Consider the following 20,243-nt stretch of genomic DNA (forward strand, 5'->3'; position numbering starts at 1 on the left):
ACTTAATATTTACGTTGAACCTTACAGAATACAAGGATAACTTTTACAACAACAACAACAAGGAGAGACAAGAAAATGATCAGTACAGTCAGGGACGCTGCTTGAGATGGTTGGTTGGTGTATGATGACCATCAGCTGAGTCCAGGCCCTTTCTTCAGGTGAGGACGTAGAAGGAGTGATGTCTGTGAGCTGTCTGTCAGAGTTCATGAACACAGTCCGTTTGTGAACCACTCCTATGTCTTACTAGGGTTGGCTTTAGTTGACACCTGAGGGTTTCCATGAACCAGAGGTTTGTGTTCTCACCTCTGTTTGACCTAGTCAGACACAGGCCTAAACATGGACTGTGCAGTGGTTGTGTGATGTCAACCATGTGACCCATGAGCAGCGCTAGGCTTGCACTCAGGGTTGTTTTAGCTGTGTGTGTGAAAGCAGAAAGTGAGAGAAAAGTTTACGTTCTTGATCTCCTTCAGGGGGTCGCTCCCACGTAGGAATGTCATCAGCTTCATAGGTGGAACAGAGCGTTTGAATTCACCATCTGTTCGTTGGTGGTTTTGGCTTTACCACTGATGTCAGCCACTTCTCGTCCTGGTCTACCTCGTTGGGTGTTGACTTGGGTCATGCACCTTTTAGGCGGCTGATGCAGAGATGACCTTTTTGCAGTGACTGACGTGAACCCTGGTGGCTTGTTGGGCCTTCTGAAGTCTGTGACCAGCGTGAAGTCACCTGGTTGAAGGCTGTGAAGTGGACCTGAGGCTGGAACGGACAGGTCCACAGCTACCTGTTGACAAATCTGTTTGAGGATGGGAGAGAAAGCAGCACAACAAGAGAGCATATCATGTTTGAAATGAGAAGTAGGAAAGGGTTTGGAGATTCAGAGCAGAATCTCAAACGAGGAGATGTGGCAAACCGAATGTCAAAGGGGCTGAGGCTATGTCTGTCACAGGTTCACATGCACATACCCTACAGAGCACCAGTGTGGTTTTAGTGCTTTAACCATGCCCCCTTTGACACTTGGTCACACCCATGGGTCAATTTCCCCAACAGCTTTTCAGGCTGACCTTCAGGGGACCACTGTCTCCAATTTCCCTTTTAGGAAAAATGAGTGAATACACAGTTGAATACCATCGATGGTTTCTGTCGAAGAGGATCAAACATTTTGGGTGATGATCAGATTTTAGGGGCAATATGGATTGGAGGGCAATTATTAATTTTTAATCAGACATACATGGTACCTATGTACTGGATGCAGTTGTACGCAGAATGACCACCAAGGATGGCATGGATCTATTAATGTGTACAATACTGAATGAAACCTGTTTGTTTTTTTTTTCTCTCTGGCAGAAATATAAAGGAAGAATGGAAACTGATGGTGAGGGCTCCCAGTCAGTGATCCAAAAGGCTTGGCATGCTGTGGATCTAAGTCCTATGAGCTCTGTGAACGAGGACGCACAAGAGACGTGTGAGGAGTGGATTCTGTGAACAGTGGTTGAACTGAGGGGGGATGAACTGTTGAAACATGAGAGGTGCAATGTAATGCAGGTTAACCATAAGATCTCTGGCCAGGAGATTTTTTTTTTTTCTTTTTTTCTTCAAGGGTGGCATGCCGTTGAAAACAAAAATCTATGTGTAAAAAAAATGTCTGACAGTGAACACAACATTGGTTCAGTGAAATACACTTGGACTGTTTCACCACTGGCTGCTTTAGAAAGGATGGGTTTGTCAGATAGTTTTCATCAGAGTAAAACCCCCTGTTCCCAATAAAACTAAATTTGTAGTTTCTAAATCTACCAAGAAGTTGTTTACCAAAAAAACTCCTAAAGATATCATTGACAATTGTTTAAAACATGTGAGTGTGTGTGCTTGGCGTAGGTGTGTGACGTCAGTGTAGACAGCTGATATGCAGACGAAGAATCTGGGTTGGTAAGCATGTGTATGACTTCTGCTGCAGGGGAGGGGGAGGAGAGGAGAGAGGGAGTGTAAGTGCCAGATAATATTTTCTTTGTCACATCCGGGGAGGAGTTATGTGAGGGTGGTGCTGATGTCACCGACGTAGTAAAATCAGCTGTTTGTACCTGTTTGAATGAATGAACCGAGGGGGTGAGGGGAGAAGGTCATACTTTTGCTGACCGCCGCCAAAGTATATTGTCTTGGGTGTTTTTTAAATATTATTGGATTATTTCACTGTTTGTTTTTTACCTTTAATAAACGTATGGACATTACTCTGGAGCTCACTTCCCCTTTTTTATTGTTGAGCAGCGCGTCCGGCAAATAAAGATTTTTTTTTCCCTCGCTTAGCCTCTCGGCGACATTGTTTTTTAAAAGTCGCCCCAACATTGTCAGCAAAATGAGACAAACTAAACTGGACCGGAGCCGCGAATGAGTCGACAGGCCGCGGATGTGGAGCAAATGGAGACTGAATAAGTAATCGCACACACGGACACCTCACAGCTCATCAGCCGGACACATCGCATGGTGATCAGCGGTATGTAACCTGTTTGGTCTGTTGGAAACTGTATGAAATGGTTGCTGCTGGATGGAAGTCAGCGTGTTGTCTTGGTGTGTTCACTAACGCTGATGAAGAGGAGTTTAATGCAGTGTTTGGGCTGATGCGTCCGGTCAGTGTGTGGTTGCTGTGCAGCGCTGGATTTTATGAAATTATTAATCCACGCGATTCCTGTGGCTGTTGATATTGCTGGTTTTGCATTGGATTGGATTGTCACTGTGATTATTATTTTGTGCATGAAAAATGAGCGCTACAATTGCTGGTTCAACTGTTGGCAAACCTGAAGAGAATAGAAAAATAATTCTCACTGAAAAGGCCATGATGAATAAAATTGAATCCATTCAAAAGGAACGTAAAAAGAAAGTGGATGAAATAAAACAACTGATTTTTTTCTCTCAAAGAGCTCATGGGGGATGAAAAAAATGTTTCACTGGTCAAATCTAAGTTGGATGTTTTAATGCAACTGTCTGATAATGCTACTGCTCTTCATGAATCTCTAATGCTGTTAATTCTCACTGATGAACAACAAAAACAAAGGCTATGGTTTTCAAAGGTCAATAAACATAAGGAAGGATGCATTGAGGATGTTGAAGCATGGTTTAAAATAATCCACATGTCTCAAGGTGAACCTTTATTGGAAACTCACATGGCTGGAAGGCCCCAGCAACAGGAGGCCTCGTCAGTGGAAAAGGATGCACAGGAGGATGTGGAAAATGGAGAACAACCTCAATTTCATCAAAATCCCCAAAATGATGATCAGGATGAAATAGCACCATGTGACAGCATTTCAAATCAAGGCAGTGTGAAATATAGCACAAAGTCTACTGTGTCATCTACTGCATCTGCACGTCTCAGAGCTGAGGCTGAAACGGCTGCTTTACTGGCTCGGCAAAAGTCACTCAGGGAAAAACATGCCCTGGAAGAGCAGGAAGAGCAAATAAAGAAACGAAAAGAGCAGCTTCAACTTGAAGCAGAGATAGCTGCATCTATAGCAAAGATAAATGTCTTGAGAACCTCTGGATCAAGTGTTAGGAGTGCTTCCTCTAAGAAATTGGATGGCACGGAGTCTTATTTTGAAAAGAAACTTAACATCCATGCAGAGCCTTTTGCACCACAAAAGGATGGAAGAGATGGAGCAGGATCACCGACTGTTATAAGAACTTTAAATCCATACTTTGGAGGTGCAAGATCAAAGCAATCTGAAGGAGCCAATTACTTACATTAGTCAAAACCCCAGAGCACAGCTCCTAAGGATGAAGCGCCCTCAGTGTGTCATCTTAAAGATGCAAATGCACCTCATTTTAGGAACCTCAGCAGTGAACATAACATAATGTCTATAATGGAAAAACAAAATGAAATAACATCGATGCTGGGGCAGCAGCAAAGTTTAGCATCACTACCTAAAAGGGATATTCAGATCTTTGACGGCAATCCACTGCAATATCATGCCTTTATGCAGTCATTTGAACAAACAATAGAACAAAAGGCCGCCAAAGGGATGGACTGTCTGCACTACCTGGAGCAATACACCAGGGGGCAACCACAGCAGTTAATCAGAAGCTGTCAACATATGACTGATGGAAATGGATACGCTACAGCAAAGGCTTTACTCCATGAACATTTGGAAATGATCCTGTCATAGCATCTGCTTATATGAATAAAATATTATCATGGCCATCTATTAAATCAGAAGATACAAAGGCTTTACAAGCATTCAGTTTGGTTTTACGTGGATGTTGTCCTGCCATGAAAGATGTATATAATCTGTGTGATCTGAATACATCAGCAACTATGCTCACTGTGATTAAGAAGCTACCATACAAGCTTAGAGACAAGTGGCGTACATCAGCTTGTGACATACAGGAAAGGTATCAACGCAGAGCTACGTTTACTGATATTGTAACCTTTATTGAACGTCAAGTGAAAATTGTTATGGACTCCGTATTTGGAGACATACAGGATGCTCCAACACTGGTGGGAGTCAAGGAGAGTGGCAGAGTAAAATCCATGCCTCGTTCAAAGGTTGGTCGGAGCAGTTTCGCCACCACTGTTACGACAGTTAAAAGAGGGGCTCCTCCAGATAATAAAAGGGATGGATATGAGAAGGCCTGCCTCTACTGTAAAAACCATGGACACACACTGGAGTCGTGTACTCTATTGGAGAGAAAAGCTCACAGCGAAAAGATGAATTTCCTGAAAGCTAATGGAGTTTGCTTTGGCTGCTTGTGCACTGGGCACATCAGCAGAGAGTGCAGGAAGCGTCTTTCTTGTAAAATATGTGGCTCACGACACCCCAGTATGTTGCACATCCATCAAAAGGAAAATGAAAAGGCAGATGACAACAGTATGGTTGAAGTGCCAACTAGTGGTCTCACTGGGGCCGTAAATTAGCCATCGTACCAGTCAGAGTCAAATCAAGTAAAGGCCAAAGGTCAGTGGAAACGTATGCCTTTTTAGACCCAGGAAGTACTGCGTCTTTCTGCACAGTGGGTCTCATGGATAAGCTTGGTCTCTTTGGGAGAAAAACAAAGATTCTTCTGCGTACGATGGGGCAAGAAAAGGTAGTTGACAGTCATATTGCATCTTATGTGGAAGTTGCTGGATTGGATAATGACATGTATTGTGAAATACCAAAGTTATTTGTACAAAATAGGATGCCTGTTGACAAAAGCAACATCCCACGGCAGCAAGACTTGGAAAAATGGCCTCACTTGAAGCATATTTGTCTACCAGAAATAGATGCAGATGTGGGGATTTTGATAGGCACGAATGTTCCTAGTGCTTTGGAGCCCCTGGAAGTTATTAGGAGCGTGAATGGAGGGCCATACGCTGTCAAGACGGTGTTGGGTTGGACAGTAAATGGGCCACTTGGTGGATGCAGTGGTAGTCCTGGGTGTCAATCAGCAGTTACAGTGAATAGAATTTCAGCCATCACACTTGATGAGCTCTGGAACAAACAGTTTAAGACAGACTTCCCTGAGAACAACCAAGATGAGCTGCTGGGGATGTCAAGGGATGATTGCAGGTTCCTGGAAATGGCTGAAAGGTCTGTGAAACTGGTTGATGGTCATTACAGCATTGCTTTGCCTCTTAAAGACAGAAATATCAGTATGCCTAACAACCGCATAATTGCAGAACAACGCATTTTTAATCTGAAGAGGAGGTTTGTAAGGGAGCCATCATTCCATAAGGACTACATTGCATTCATGAATAACCTTATATCAAGTGGATTTGCAGAGAGAGTGCCAGACACAGATTTGGAATGCAGTGATGGCAAGGTTTGGTATATCCCTCATCATGGGGTATACCATCCTCAGAAGAAGAAGACGCGCGTTGTTTTTGATTGTGCAGCATCATTCAAAGAGGCCTCACTTGATGCATATCTCCTGCAAGGACCAGATCTCACAAGCACACTGATTGGTGTTTTAACCAGGTTCAGAAAGGAACCTATTGTACTGATGTCTGACATCGAGGCTATGTTTCACCAGGTTCCAGTGCCAGAAGAGGATGCGGACTTGTTACGTTTTCTATGGTGGCCCAATGGAGACTTTAGCCAGCGTTTGGAGGAGTATAGGATGGTTGTCCATCCGTTTGGGGCTACATCTTCCCCAAGCTGTGCTAATTTTGCTCTCCGGAGGTGCGCCACAGATAACAAAGACCTCTTCAGCCAGCAGGTGATTGAAACCATCATGCACAGCTTTTATGTTGACGACCTTCTTGCTTCAGTGGCCTCAGAGCAGCAAGCTATATGCCTGTATAAGGACCTAAGAAGGCTATGTGCTAAAGGAGGCTTCAGTTTAACCAAGTGGACCAGTAATAGTCGCTGTGTGCTGGCAGCAATACCAGAGGAAGAAAGAGCAAAAGAGGTTAGAGACCTAGACCTGGATCTGTTAGAACCAGAGACACAAGACTTGGACCCAAATGCACAACCAACAGACAGGAAATAAGTAAATGAGTGTTTATTAAACACGGACAGGATAAACAGTTCACAAAAAGGTTTCTTTAAAGAATCCTTGTAGATTAGACTGTGTGAATTCGTCACGGCGTCCGAATGCAGCAAGGGGATCTCTCTGCCCAGGTCGGGAGCACACGAGGGGAACCCGACTAGGAATAAACAGAGAAATGTCAGGGGACAGACCAGGTCATACACAGGCAACGGTACATGGGGGAAAAAGCTAAAGCACTAACCGTGAGTCCAGGCAGTAAGTCAAAAAAAACAGTGAGGCAGAATCAGGCAGAGGTACCAATGGGGATCAGGCAGGCTCAGAGAACGAGGAACAATCCGGGTCAGGAACGAACAGGTTCAGAGAATCGCTGGTAGGTAATCACTACACAAGGAAGGAATACGAACTGGCACAGGACAGGGGAAAACACAGGGCTTCAATACACAGAAGGGAGGGAAGACAATGAGACACAGGTGGAACAAATCAGGGCGGAGACAGGTAATCAACACAGGTGAAACAATCAGGGAGAGGAAGCAAAGACACCAGACATGACACAAGAGGAGGATTAACAAAATAAAACAGGAAGTGACACACAAGACAGACAAAACATACAAGAGTCCGGTACTGATATGACAGGATCAGGATATTTTACCAGTGGAGAGAGCACTGGGAGTGCAATGGTGTGCACAGTCTGACACATTTGGATTCAGTATAACCTTTCCAGATCGACCATTGACCCGAAGAGGAATCCTTTCAATTGTCAGCTCATTTTATGATCCTCTCGGAATCTTGTCTCCTGTGATTTTTACAGCTAAAAGGATCCTACAAGATCTGCGCCGCAAAGGGCTGGGATGGGATGACACTATAGCACCATCTGCTGCTGAGGAATGGACAGGCTGGGTGGAAGAGCTACAAACATTGGATGGCTTCAGCACCAGCAGATGTTTAATACCTCCCAATTTTGGAAAAATAGCCACCGCCCAGTTACATCATTTTGCGGATGCAAGTGAAGAGGGATATGGGACCGTCACCTACCTGCTGTTGCACAATCACCAAGGTCTTTCACACAGTGCCTTTATAATGGGAAAATCCAGGGTTGCACCTTTAAAGCCTGTGACAATCCCACGTATGGAGCTGACAGCAGCTGTGGTGGCAGCTCGCATGGACAAATTGTGGAGGAGAGAGCTGAGGATGATCCTACAAGATTCTGTTTTCTGGTCAGACAGTACCTCTGTTTTAAAATATATAAAGAATGAAACTACAAGATTTCGTGTCTTTGTAGCTAACAGAGTCACAGAGATTCTAAAGACATCTAATCCATCTCAGCGGAGGTATGTGTCTACAAAACATAATCCTGCAGACCTTGTTTCCAGAGGTGTGAGAGTGGAATCTTTTTTAAAGAATGAAATGTGGATGTGTGGTCCCCCATTTCTCTTGGAGCCAAAGGAAACCTGGCCTGCTGATCCAGATGACTCGGGAGGGCTTCTGTTCGGAGATCCAGAAGTCAAGGTATCTGCAATGGTTTCTGTGGAACAAAAGGAAGAGAATGCTGTGACATGTTTGATAAACCGCAGCTCCTCCTGGACACGTCTCTTAAGAGTGATGGCCTGGATACTAAGACTCAAGGCCTTGTTATTAGAAATCAGGAAGAGGAAGGAAGTAAATGTACACTTTCCTGCATCAAATGTAAAGCAGCACAAGGATGTTAAGATGAGTTGTGGTCATCTCTCATTGGAAGAAATCAAAGCCAGTGAATTAGAAATAATCAAGTTCTGTCAGAGACAAAAATACTCAGAAGAATTTTCTTACCTCCAAAGGGGTGAGAGTGTGAGAGGAAACAGTCACATATACAAGCTCAATCCAATACTGGATGATGGTGTTTTGAGAGTTGGAGGTCGGCTTAGTAAGGCGGCCATGCCTGAAGAGTCTAAACACCCAGCTATAATAGCTAAAGATCTTCATATCTCAGATCTCATCATACGCCATATTCATCAAGAGGTTGGCCATGGTGGTAGGAACCATGTGTTATCAAGGTTACGTGAACGTTTTTGGATTCCCTCTGCCAGCGTTGCCCTAAGAAGGATCCTATCTAGATGTGTTGTCTGTCGCAGGTTACATGGAGCTGTTGGTCAAGAACAAATGGCGGATCTGCCTGTCGACAGGATTTCACTAGATGAACCTCCCTTCAGTTATGTTGGGATAGATTATTTTGGACCTTTTGACATCAAGCGTGGAAGGAGTCTGATTAAAAGATACGGAGTCATCTTCACTTGTTTGGTGATAAGGGCGGTGCATATTGAAGTCGCTTCATCTTTGGACACAGACTCATTTATAAATGCGTTACGACGCTTTATTGCAAGAAGAGGACAGGTTAAGGAGCTCCGCTCAGACAATGGCACTAACTTCATTGGCGCAGAGCGTGAGTTAAAAAGAGCTATTGAAGGATGGAATCTGTAACAGATCAACGACGCACTCTCATTGAAAGGAATCAAATGGACCTTTAATCCTCCTACCGGATCACATCACGGTGGAGCATGGGAGAGGTTAATTCGTTCCATCAGAGGGGTTCTTAATTCCACTTTGAGAGCACAAAGTTTGGATGACTTAAAATGTGCATTTCCCATCTAACAGGGACAGACCTCAGTCTGGGTTACCGCAGCTGAAGTTATGTTCAATAACACAGAAACACGCATTTCCTAAACTACTTATTAATGTCCCCGTGGAACATTAATCTTCCAGACACGACGATCTGGGCCACAAAAACTTTAAGATGACGAAATTGTCAAATACTGTGCTTTACCAGGCGTTGGGCATCCCCAACTTACATTATGTTGCTGCGTAACTACAACAAAATAATTAATTCCCAACGATAAAGAAATTAATCAGTCGGCATCAACTTTGACCGACAACAAGATTCACAATGTCATGAGCTTTACCCCCACAAAATTATCAACCATAGAATAATAAGAAAATTTGAAAAAACAAATAGAAAATCGAGCTTGTTTTTTTTTTTATTTTATTTTATTTTTTAAATTTCCTTTTCTTGTAAGTCCTGGTCTAATTGTTTCAGCTGATTTTGACTCAAAGAACCCCCCTTAAGAAAGCCAAATGGGCTTGTCCAGACCGCCAGACACTGAACGCTTTCAGAACCATATTTTCCTCATGTCCTCCACTAAAGGCTCTGTCAGAACCTGGACTCCTTTGCTTGGCTCGTTGCCCATAGCCAAATCCTGGTTTGACTGAACCCCTTGACCCTCCGTAGGAAGATCCCATGGATGCTATCCGGCGCGGCCACAGCGGTTGGGCACAAAACAAAGGTCACTGGACAAGTAACCAGTTAACCTCCCACCAAGGCCCTAGTGAGTGCTCCAATGCACAGTTAAAAGTGTTAGTTGTGATGTCAACCGGTTGACTGCGTTCCAAACGCTTTTCCCTTTTATCCATTAAACCAGCCTAACCATGAAACGCTGTGACGCTGCACTGCCACGTTTCCTGATTTAATGATGTTTACCACAGGCGTCCCTGTGCTTATCACACTTGGTCTCTAAATTACAAGTGGATTAAAAACCCCGTGGACCTAACCACGTTAAGTCTGACTTTAATTCCAGACTTCCTCATCTCAGGCTCCTACTGACAGTCAGCTCCAGTAGACAGACATGACATATGTGGTACTACACTTAATTTACTTTAATTCAAATTTTCCTTTTTCAGTTTAATTAATAAGCAAATACTTCAACTGAATAATTGGTAAAAATATATCTCACCCTTCAGACGAGGAAGTCGAGTATTGAGTTTGTTGAACAGACGTGAAGTGGACCAGTTTGACTCCAGGCGTCAGACCCTCTGGTCTCTGAAGGTTTTCAGTGAGGTAGAGGAGAACCCCTGGATTGTGGATTCTTGGTAGCTACCTGTCCGACGCCTTCGAGTGTCACATGGCGGATCTTCAGCTATCCCACTTCTGACTCCAACTGTTATGGAAAAATAATCCTCTACTAATTTGTCTTCAAAAAAGAAGGGTCAGTTCAAGCGTTCAGTGTCAAAGAAATCACTTTATTTGGAGGTCCATAGAAAGAGATATCACTCAGACAAAAGACTGAGACAGTCTGAACCCAAAAATACAAATCACCCTGTAGTCTTCTGTCTCCCATGAGAAATTATGATATGTCGAAAGTGTTTTGGTTAGTGTCAGGAACTTAGAGATAAGACCCCTGTGAGAAATGTTGGTTTGGCCTTCTACTGTGGACACAACACAAAAGAGGTCAAAACTGCTCTAGAATACACAGTGACATGAATATATCTGAAGTAGAGTTAGAAGCCTATATGATATATGAAATATATGAAAATATATATGAATGTATATGGATATAAGTAATTTTGCCATTACAGTAGGAGGAGATTTTAATTGTCTCATGAATCCATTGATGCCTATTGGCTCTCTCTCTATTCCCAGAAAAGCTAATCAGGTGTTTGACCTCACTGAGGAAGTAGGTTTTGTGGATGTGTGGAGAAAACTCCACCCTGCAGGAAAAGAGTACACTTTTTACTGTAACCCACCTAAATGTCATAAACATGTCGATTATTTGTTTCTTCCTAAAGTCATTCTGAAACAAGTGGTCTGATGTAGAATAGGACATATTGTCATATCTGATCATGCAGCAGTCTATTTAAACTTTATCCCTAAACATGCAGGAGCTCAGCCAAAACACTGGAGACTTAATTCCCTAATTCTGAAGGACACTAATTTTGTAGAATATTTCAGAACAGAATTCAAACATTTTCTTACGGTCAACTCGGCCACAGCTGGTAGCCCATCTCCTCTTTGGGACACTGCTAAAGCGTTTAGTAGGGGTTTGATAATATCTTACACATCCAGCAAAAAGCGTAGAATTGCAGAACAACAGAACATATTAGAAAGAAGGCTTATTTTCATAGAAAAAGAATATTTTTTAAAAACCTTCACAATCCAAATTAAGGGAGCTTAATGCCATCCGCTGCTCACTTAATACTTTACTGACACAGAATGCTACAGACAAAATTAAATTTGCCAAACAAAAGCTGATCGAACATGGGGAAAACCAGGCAAATGTCTTTCATATCTTAGAAAAACTCAAATAGCTATCCAAACAATTGCTTCAATTTCCAATGGGAGTGGCTCCTGCTCTACAGATCCTGAGGTAATTAATGCAGCTTTTCTAGAATTTTACAGGAATCTATATCAGTCTGAACAATGTGACAACTCTCAGTCCTCAATGGAACCTTTTCTTCTCACAAATTAATCTACCCAACCTACCAGACGATAAAAAGAGGTTTAAATGCAGAAATACCGGAGCTGGAAGTGGAGACAGCTATCAGATCCCTTCAGAATGGGAAGGCACCAGGATTCGCATCTGAATTCTATAAGGAATTTAGGGATTTATTGTAAAAGCCCTACTTAGACATGCTCAATGACTCGTTGGGCACTGGTGTCCTCCCCCCTTCTCGTAGGGAAGCCAATATATCCTTGATTCTCAAAAAAACAAAACCTCCAGAAGATTGTGGCTCTTACAGACCCATCTCATTGCTTAATGTTGATTTAAAAATTCTGTCTAAAATTCTTGCAACACGTTTGGAAAGTATCTTGCCCTATGTAATAAATACTGATCAAACAGGCTTGATTAAGGGTCACAATTCGTGTAATATCCTCAGACGTCTTCTAAACATAATTCAGTTCTGTCAGCAGCACGCTGTGAATGGTCTGGTGGTTTCCCTCGACGCAGAAAAAGCGTTTGACCGTGTTGAGTGGTCCTACTTGATTTACACTGTACAACAATTTGGGTCAGGTTCTAATTTTATCAACTGGATTAAAATCCTTTATAATGGTCCTCTGGCTGCAGTTATTCCAAATGGGCTTAGGTCTAAAAACTTTGAGGTTGGGAGAGGAAACAGACAGGGCTGTCCTCTCTCCCCTCTTCTGTTCGCTCTTGTAACTGAACCGCTAGCTGAGCTAATTCCAGGTGATTCTAATGTATTTGGAGTCAACACTGAGCAAGGGGTCCATAAAATTTCTCTTTATGCCAATGATGTTTTGTTGTTTCTTTCCAAGCCTGCTGTGTCAGTTCATAGGGTCATTACAATTATCAGTGAGTTTAGTTTGTTTTCTGGCGATAAAATCAACCTCTCAAAATCTGAGGCTATGCCTTTGGGGAAACACCACCTTCCCAGTTCTCCCTTTAAGTGGTCACCTGCAGGATTTGTATACCTGGGTATTTTTGTCACTCCCTGTTTTGATCAGATGTTTAAGGCTAACTTTGTCCTATTACTTGACAAAATCAAACAAGACCTTGAACGTTGGACCAGCCTTCCCATAGGCAGGATCTCACTCCTTAAAATGAACATTCTTCCTCGCCTGCTTTACCCGATGAGAATGATTCCTATTCTGTTTCCACACAAGCTGATCCAAAAAATAAAAGGCTGGTTCAGTTCTTATATTTGGAGCAAAAAAAGGGTTCTTGTAAAAATGTCAACATTACAGCTTCCAAATCATATGGGAGGACTGGATCTGCTAGATCTGAAAAAATATCAGGTGAGTTCACTTTTATTATATACCTGAGTAGATCTGTGAACACTCATCTGCAGTGTGGCTGGACATAGAAGCCTCAGTATGTGAATGCCCTCTTAAAAGCTTGCTTTTTTTGAAAAACATGAAAATGGTAAATAAATTTAGTAATAACCCAATAATCGCTAATACAGTCAGGGCTTGGCGAATGGCTCGTCACATTGAAGGGAGAACTGGGAAAACCTCCCCCTACACCCCTATTGTCAATAATCCGGACTTTCTTCCAGGTGTGCTAGATTCCGGTTTTGAGGACTGGGTAACTAAAGGCATTTCCACTTTCGGTTGTCTTTTTAAGGAAGGAATTTTCATGTCATTTGACCAAGTTGTTGAAGTCTTTGGAATAGGGAAAAACAATCTTTTTCACATTTTTCAGATAAGAGACTTTGTTAAAAAAAAAAAAAGAAAAATCGTTAATGAAAGACAATGAGGTTTCGAACATTGAAAAGTTCTTTGGAACTAGGAAGGTGTCACTTAGTCTGTGCTATAAAACTCTGAAAGGTCATTGTAAGCTTGATTCAGTTTCACCAGCATTTTGTTCTTTGTAACTGTTGTCCTAACAGTTCCTAGTTGCACAAGCATTTCACTTTTTTCTGTTTGTTTTTTTGTAAGTATATTTTTGAATTTCTGTCAGTCTTGCAAAAGCATGTCCCCAATCCATAAAATATTTGATGGCACAATCACATCATAACACAAGAATATCATTAATGTCTTTTAAGAAAGAAGACAAAAAATTCAGGATTAACACAGACCATTTATTGGTAAACATATGTAACAGTGCCTTGCTGTTTCCTGACCCTGTTTCCTGCAAATGCTATGTGCACGTCTGGCCAGCAGATGTCACCGTACTTAGTGCTTCAAATGCTTCGAAACACTGAACCATTTCAATACAATTGCTTCAGATTGATTCAGTGGTTCAGAAAGCTTCGGTTTCTCCATCACTAAGTGAGAACCATCTGTTAGATCGGATTTGTTAAAAGATAAAACGGACGATAAATGGAGCAGGAGAACTAAACTCTGACCTGGACCATGTAGAAAACTGTCTGCTAGAAATAAGAATACGCTCACTAAAGTTAAAAGGTTTATATTTATTGTCATTAAAAGTCACTGGTCACATCACTGGCCAACGGACGCCGTTAGTCTATACATTCATATTTCACAAAATATTACAGTATGAACATGGATGTGTCACAGAAGGAACTGAAGGAACAGATGATTTTTCTGCATTTCCGCAGGTTTTCTATTTGAACACACTGGAGCCCTGAGTCAGCATGCTGCATTCACTGCACCTGGGAAAAAAATCCCTGACTAGAGAAACCTCATCTGGTATGTGTTTGTGTAGTAAAACTGTAGTTTGTACTTTTTTTTAATGCAGGAATCAGTTTACTGTTAATACACAAAAATAAGATTTAACAGATGCAGAACATATGGTTTTATGTGTTAAAGTCTGATCAAACTGTTGTGACGGTGGTTTTCAGAAGGATTTGATGATGATGATCCAAAGCTTCAGTTGTAATCTGTAACTTTACAATCAGTTTCTGTATAAAACTAGGAGTTTAGCAGATGTGTTTTTATGCAGCATCCTCTCCAGATGTTACCTGTGGAGTTGAACTGGAACCTGCAGCTTTAGGCTTAAGGTCAGAGCGCTGCTTCAATCCTGTCTCTTTTCATGCTTTTACAATCTGATTTAATGTTACTTTTGTTTATTATACTTATTTTAATCTTTTTTGCTGACTTTTTCTTCTTTAAGTGCTTGGCTGTTAGGTTAAAGAAAATGAGAAATTAGAGAAGAATTTTTTTTTCTCTTTTTTTGTAAATACGACCGTAATGCACAAGTATTTTGTTAAAGGGGCAGAACACTGAATCGAAGCCTCATCTTCATGTCTTTTTCAGTTTTTTCCCGCTGGTTGTGAACACAGCATCACAAAACAAAACAAAACAAACAAACCTTGCCTCTTCTCTAATCACACAGTGTGGATGTTGTTGCCAGCGGTCGCCACAGTTACAGCATCATCCCAGACGGAGGCGGGGCTCCGCTGACGCCGACCTAGTGCAGGATCTCGTGGTAGGGGTGGAGCGGCAGCGACGCCGTGAAGGCTCTGATGTCGGTGATGAGCGCGGCGTCCTGCAGCTGCAGCGTCCAGGCCGGCAGGAAGCTCAGCTCGCTGACTTCGCCGTACATGGACGACGGGGGGTTGTCGGTGCCGTCTGAGGGGCAGGGGACGCTCTGGTCTGACGGGTCGTTCTCCTCCACGCCGAAACCGACCACCTGACGAGGGCCAGAAAACCAGCGCGTTGAAACGTGGGTGAAACAAAGACTAACGTTAAATCTAATGACACCAGTGAATATTACAGCAGAACATGGAAGTGTTGTAGTATAGCTCATATTTTATATAAACTAATAGAGTTGTGGGATATATAAAAAGATCATTGAAATAGTCATATATAGTGTAAATTAGAAGGAAAAATGCATATAATTATGGATTATAGCCAACTGTATTTATATGGGTTTCTATGTAGTGCACTGCAAAAATCTACATCTGTCCACATGTATTTGTCTCATTTCTAGTTCAAATATCTGATCCCACTGAAAATCAGACAGAATCACCTGAAGAGGAACTTTTCAGTCAGATAGAAGAACTGATTTATAGACAATAGATCTGGAAAATCTGACTTCGAGAAATCTGAACAAGATAATTTTCACTTGGTCCATTGGCAGATTTTTTTGCTTGAATTAAGCAAAAAATAATTGTGTGTGTGTGTGTATGTATGTGTATATATACACACACACACACACAAACACATACATACATATATTTGTGTGTAGACTTCTTGTATTGATCTAATTAGTGTTGTATTAAAGGGGGTGGGATAAACAGTTTGTTCCTGTGAGCTACCACTAACCCTGCAGTCAGTCTTCTTTTGTGTAACTGTATGAATGTGTCTTTGGTTTTGGTCGTCTTAGTTTCTTTTACTTACGTGGACGCTGAGTTTTCTGCTGCTGTTTCTGTGTTCCAGGAACCAGGAAACCAGTTCAGCCTGAGAGAAGAGTTCAGAGCCTCGATCTGGAGGAGAAACCACAGGGGATCAGGACCAGGACCAGGACCAGGTCACAGAGCACAGACTGGAACCCCACAACAGGACTACAGATCAGAACCAAAGGCCAGAACCACATACCAGAACCAGGTCCACAGACCAGGACCCGCGATCACTTCAAAACAATCACTTTCCCACTAGAGAATATTAATTATATATTAATTATCTCAGCCTTAAATTTAAAAGGAACACAAAGAAAGTAATTCTGTCATCAATTTCATTTACATTTAACCTTTCCTCAGTGATTCATCACCATTTATTAAAACATTATCCTCTGCATTTTTCAGTGTAAAGCAAGTGTAATAGACGGTGTGTGTCTAAATGTATGTTGATTCAGATTGCTCTTCAACTGAGTCTTCCTCGGTCAGAAGGAACAGACAAACTCCAATGGTACAGTTCTGAGGTTTTAATGAGGCTGAAGAAATGGGAGCAGGTACATGGGAAGCGATGCTGGTACAGGTATTGGTTGAATGATTGAGTTGGTGGATATATGTGTGTGTGTGTGTGTGTGTGTGTGTGTGTGTGTGTGTGTGTGTGTGTGTGTGTGTGTGTGTGTGGTTATCTGCAACAGACAAGGAACAAAGGAACTGTATCAGTAACACAGCGCTATACACATTACACTGAAATGCAGTATAACAAACCTGCAGTAACATAGTAAATCCCATAGAGGGCACTCTAACATCACGTATGCTCAATGCCATATAAACAGACCTGCAGTAGCATGGCGAATCCCACAGAGGGCACTCTGACACCAATTACGGTCATAGGCTTAAATGCCGTAACTAGAAGCACTCGGAGAGCGCAGACCTCCGCCAAGGCTGATCAGTGCCCCCCCCCGTGGGCCCCCCCACCCCCGATCACCACCAAAATCTAATCATTTCTTCCTTATCCCATTTCCAACAAACCCTGAAAATTTCATCCAAATCTGTCCATAACTTTTTCAGTTATGTTGCACACTAACGGACAGACAAACAAACAAACCCTGGCAAAAACATAACCTCCTTGGCGGAGGTAATTAACTAAACGGTAAAAAGGATGCCACACAAGCTAAATAAACAGTGAATAAAGACAATACTGGTCAATAATAGGTTACTGACAGATTATAGTCATCCACTAGCTGTTTTGGAGCGCACGAGGAGCACTGCGGCAGGCCTTAGCTGTAGCATTAGCAAACTAGAAGCACTCGGAGAGCGCAGACCTCCGCCAAGGCTGATCAGTGCCTGCCCCCCCCCCCCCCCCCACGCCAAGGAGGTGATGTTTTTGCCAGGGTTTATTTGTTTGTCTGTCCGTTAGTGTGCAACATAACTCAAAAAGTTATGGACAGATTTTGATGAAATTTTCTGGTCTGCGCCCCCCCCCCCGTGGGCCCCGATCACCACCAAAATTTAATCATTTCTTCCTTATCCCATTTCCAACAAACCCTGAAAATTTCATCAAAATCTGTACATAACTTTTTGAGTTATGTTGCACACTAACGGACAGACAAACAAACAAACAAACAAACCCTGGCAAAAACATAACCTCCTTGGCGGAGGTAATGAAACCACAGGTACAACTTTTTCACTATCTAACCCCCAGAAATAACACACCTTTCATGCAAATTATTCTACTTACATCTTAAGGACGCACACGGTACTTATACACTCAGGATTAAAGGAATTATGACAGGATGTCAATTTCTGCTCCGTGGATGCTGCTGTCCTGCCGGACCAAAATGAAAAGTAGCATACGCAAACACGAGTGAGCAGAACTACAAGTCAAACAGATGCATCCTGGGTAACGTAGTCCTCCATCAGGGACTGGACTTTTAACAGCAAGTATTTTCCTACATTTAATTCATGTAGATGTTCATGAAAGCTCAGAGTAAATTCAAACCTTATTAGATGAAATCAGGAAAAAAATAAGGAAAAAGTGACTTTTCCAGCAAAATATATCATGAACTGAACATAAACCAAATGTCTCCATCCACTGTCACTGATCCAACTACTTCAGTTCCTCTACATGTATTGATAGATTGGTACACAGGTGTCAAACATGCGGCCCGGGGGCCAAACCTGGCCCGCTGAAGGGTCCAGTCCGGCCTCTGGGATCAATGTGTGAAATGCAAAAAATTATACTGAAGATATGAACAATCAATGATGTTAAAGTCGTTTTAAGTCAGTTCAATCTAAAGTGGGTCAGACCAGTAAAATACTATTATAAGAACCTATAAATAATGAAAATCACTCATTTTCCTCTTTTGATTTAGTGTAAAAAAAAAAAAAAGCCAAATTACACAAAATGTTTACATTTAGACTAACCCTTTTACAAAAACTGTGAACCAGAGCAAATATGAACAAACTGAAATGTCTTTAGAGAAGGATGTGGAATCTGAATAATAATCTGTCTGTTATTACGTGTTTTGTGTGTTTGTGGATCCACTGTGATCTGTGAGTTAGAACATGCATGTGTAAATGATAAACTGGCAGGATATTGGTAACATTGCACTGACCGTTCTGTAGAATGTTGAGGTCGTTCATATTTGTTCATGTTCTGTTCAAGTACAGCTTGTACATGTAAACATTTTCATTTTTACAGAATTGGACTGTTTTTGGTTTTTTTTTTACTCAAAGCTTTGGGAAATGTGTCCAGATCCATTTGCTCTCATCCAGTTCTGTGTGTTTATTCTATTACAGAAATAGCCCATGTTTTGGTCATATTCCAATCAGATCTGTAAAAAATTCAAATTCCAATTTGATATCATTGATACTGATTTATTGGATCAATCCACTTCCTATCTGTTATAATGGGAAAATTTTTCAAAGTGGCACCAAATCCAGAATCAGATCCGGATCGAAATAATTTCAATCCCTTGTGTTGACATCATCATACAGAAGCTGTATACCAAGTCTGAAGTCAATCAGAACTGGAGTTTCAGAGAAAAAGACGATTGAAATGTTTTCCCCATAAGAGCCCATGTTAAATTTTGTGTCAGTTCCAGATCCAGAAGAAGATCCTCATCAGCATGTGGACATTATGTTTGGGTCATCTCCCCATCAGGGCTGGACTGGAGAAATTTACAGTGGATATCATTTAGATTTGCTGAGTTATTGCATCCATCCACTTCCTATCTCTGATAATGGGGACATTTTTCAAAGTGGCACCAAATCCAGAATCAGATCCAGATCCAAATAATTTCACTAACTTTTGTTGACATTATCATAAAGAAGCTGTATACCAAGTTTGAAGTCAATTGGAATTGTAGTGTAGCCCGATGGAAATAAGGGGATGGGTGTGTGTTAAAAAAAAAAAAAAAAAAATAGCATAAATACGTAAATACCTAAGTTAATAAGTGGAATACAAAGGGTTAAAAATTAAAACCATTTCAGTGTGGGAGTATTAAAAAGATCATGTATTTGTGAAAAGGTGTGTAACTTTGTTGAGTTCATGCATTGTATTGTTTACAGGATGTTAAATGCAAAGTGTTTGTTAAAATACTTAATTAAAAATAATAATATTAATAATATGGGAAAGTTGCGCCACTGTTTTATGTTTTGTTAAAAAGTAATGAAAATGTATATTTTATGTTATGTGTATTATGAGCTTGGAGAATAGTTCGGGGTCAAGGGGACAGGAAACAGGAAGTAGAAGAGAGAGAACCTGTGAAGACGACGGCCGCGTGCGTGTATGAGAATATGGAATAACCACAGACAGTGTATTCAGGAAGAAAAGAACACCAGTTTAGTTCAGGAAAGTGGTCGGACAGATCACAAACGTGACTTTAATGGTGAGAGACTCTGTGTTGTAGCAGCACTTCGACTAGAAGTCCAACGTTAAAAAAAAAAAAACACAGACTGCGACCTCAGTAAGTTAGCTGCATGTGGCTAGCTATGGACGGACTAAGCTAGCAGGTTAGCTAACCGCTAACTGCAGAATGTACGGAGGACCCAGACTGAGCCCACAGCAACACTGGAGCTGACGGACAGGAGGACTGCCGATTACCGGATTCTGGATTTCCTTTTCCCTGGACGTATGGATTAACATTTCTCGGGAGCTGGTGATACAGGTACCTTTTTTTTTTTTTAATTGTCCTATGAGGTGAAGAGGCCATTTGGTTTTAGGCTGCAGC

At 41.7% G+C, this 20,243-nt stretch overlaps 1 protein-coding gene across 1 annotated transcript; it reads right to left on the reverse strand.

Annotated features, from left to right (window-relative positions):
* Positions 1-14,996: 14,996 nt before the first annotated feature.
* Positions 14,997-18,772, reverse strand: LOC115436864 (nardilysin-like). The gene is made up of 3 exons (XM_030159833.1): positions 18,742-18,772; positions 16,019-16,104; positions 14,997-15,308 (listed from the first exon to the last, which is right to left on the reverse strand). The coding sequence occupies exons 1-3, from the start codon at positions 18,770-18,772 to the stop codon at positions 15,087-15,089; spliced, it is 339 nt and encodes a 112-aa protein (XP_030015693.1). The 3' UTR covers positions 14,997-15,086.
* Between the last annotated feature and the right edge of the window lie 1,471 nt (positions 18,773-20,243).

This window comes from Sphaeramia orbicularis, chromosome 17 (assembly GCF_902148855.1).
Source record: "Sphaeramia orbicularis chromosome 17, fSphaOr1.1, whole genome shotgun sequence".
In the NCBI taxonomy this organism is placed as follows: domain Eukaryota; kingdom Metazoa; phylum Chordata; class Actinopteri; order Kurtiformes; family Apogonidae; genus Sphaeramia; species Sphaeramia orbicularis.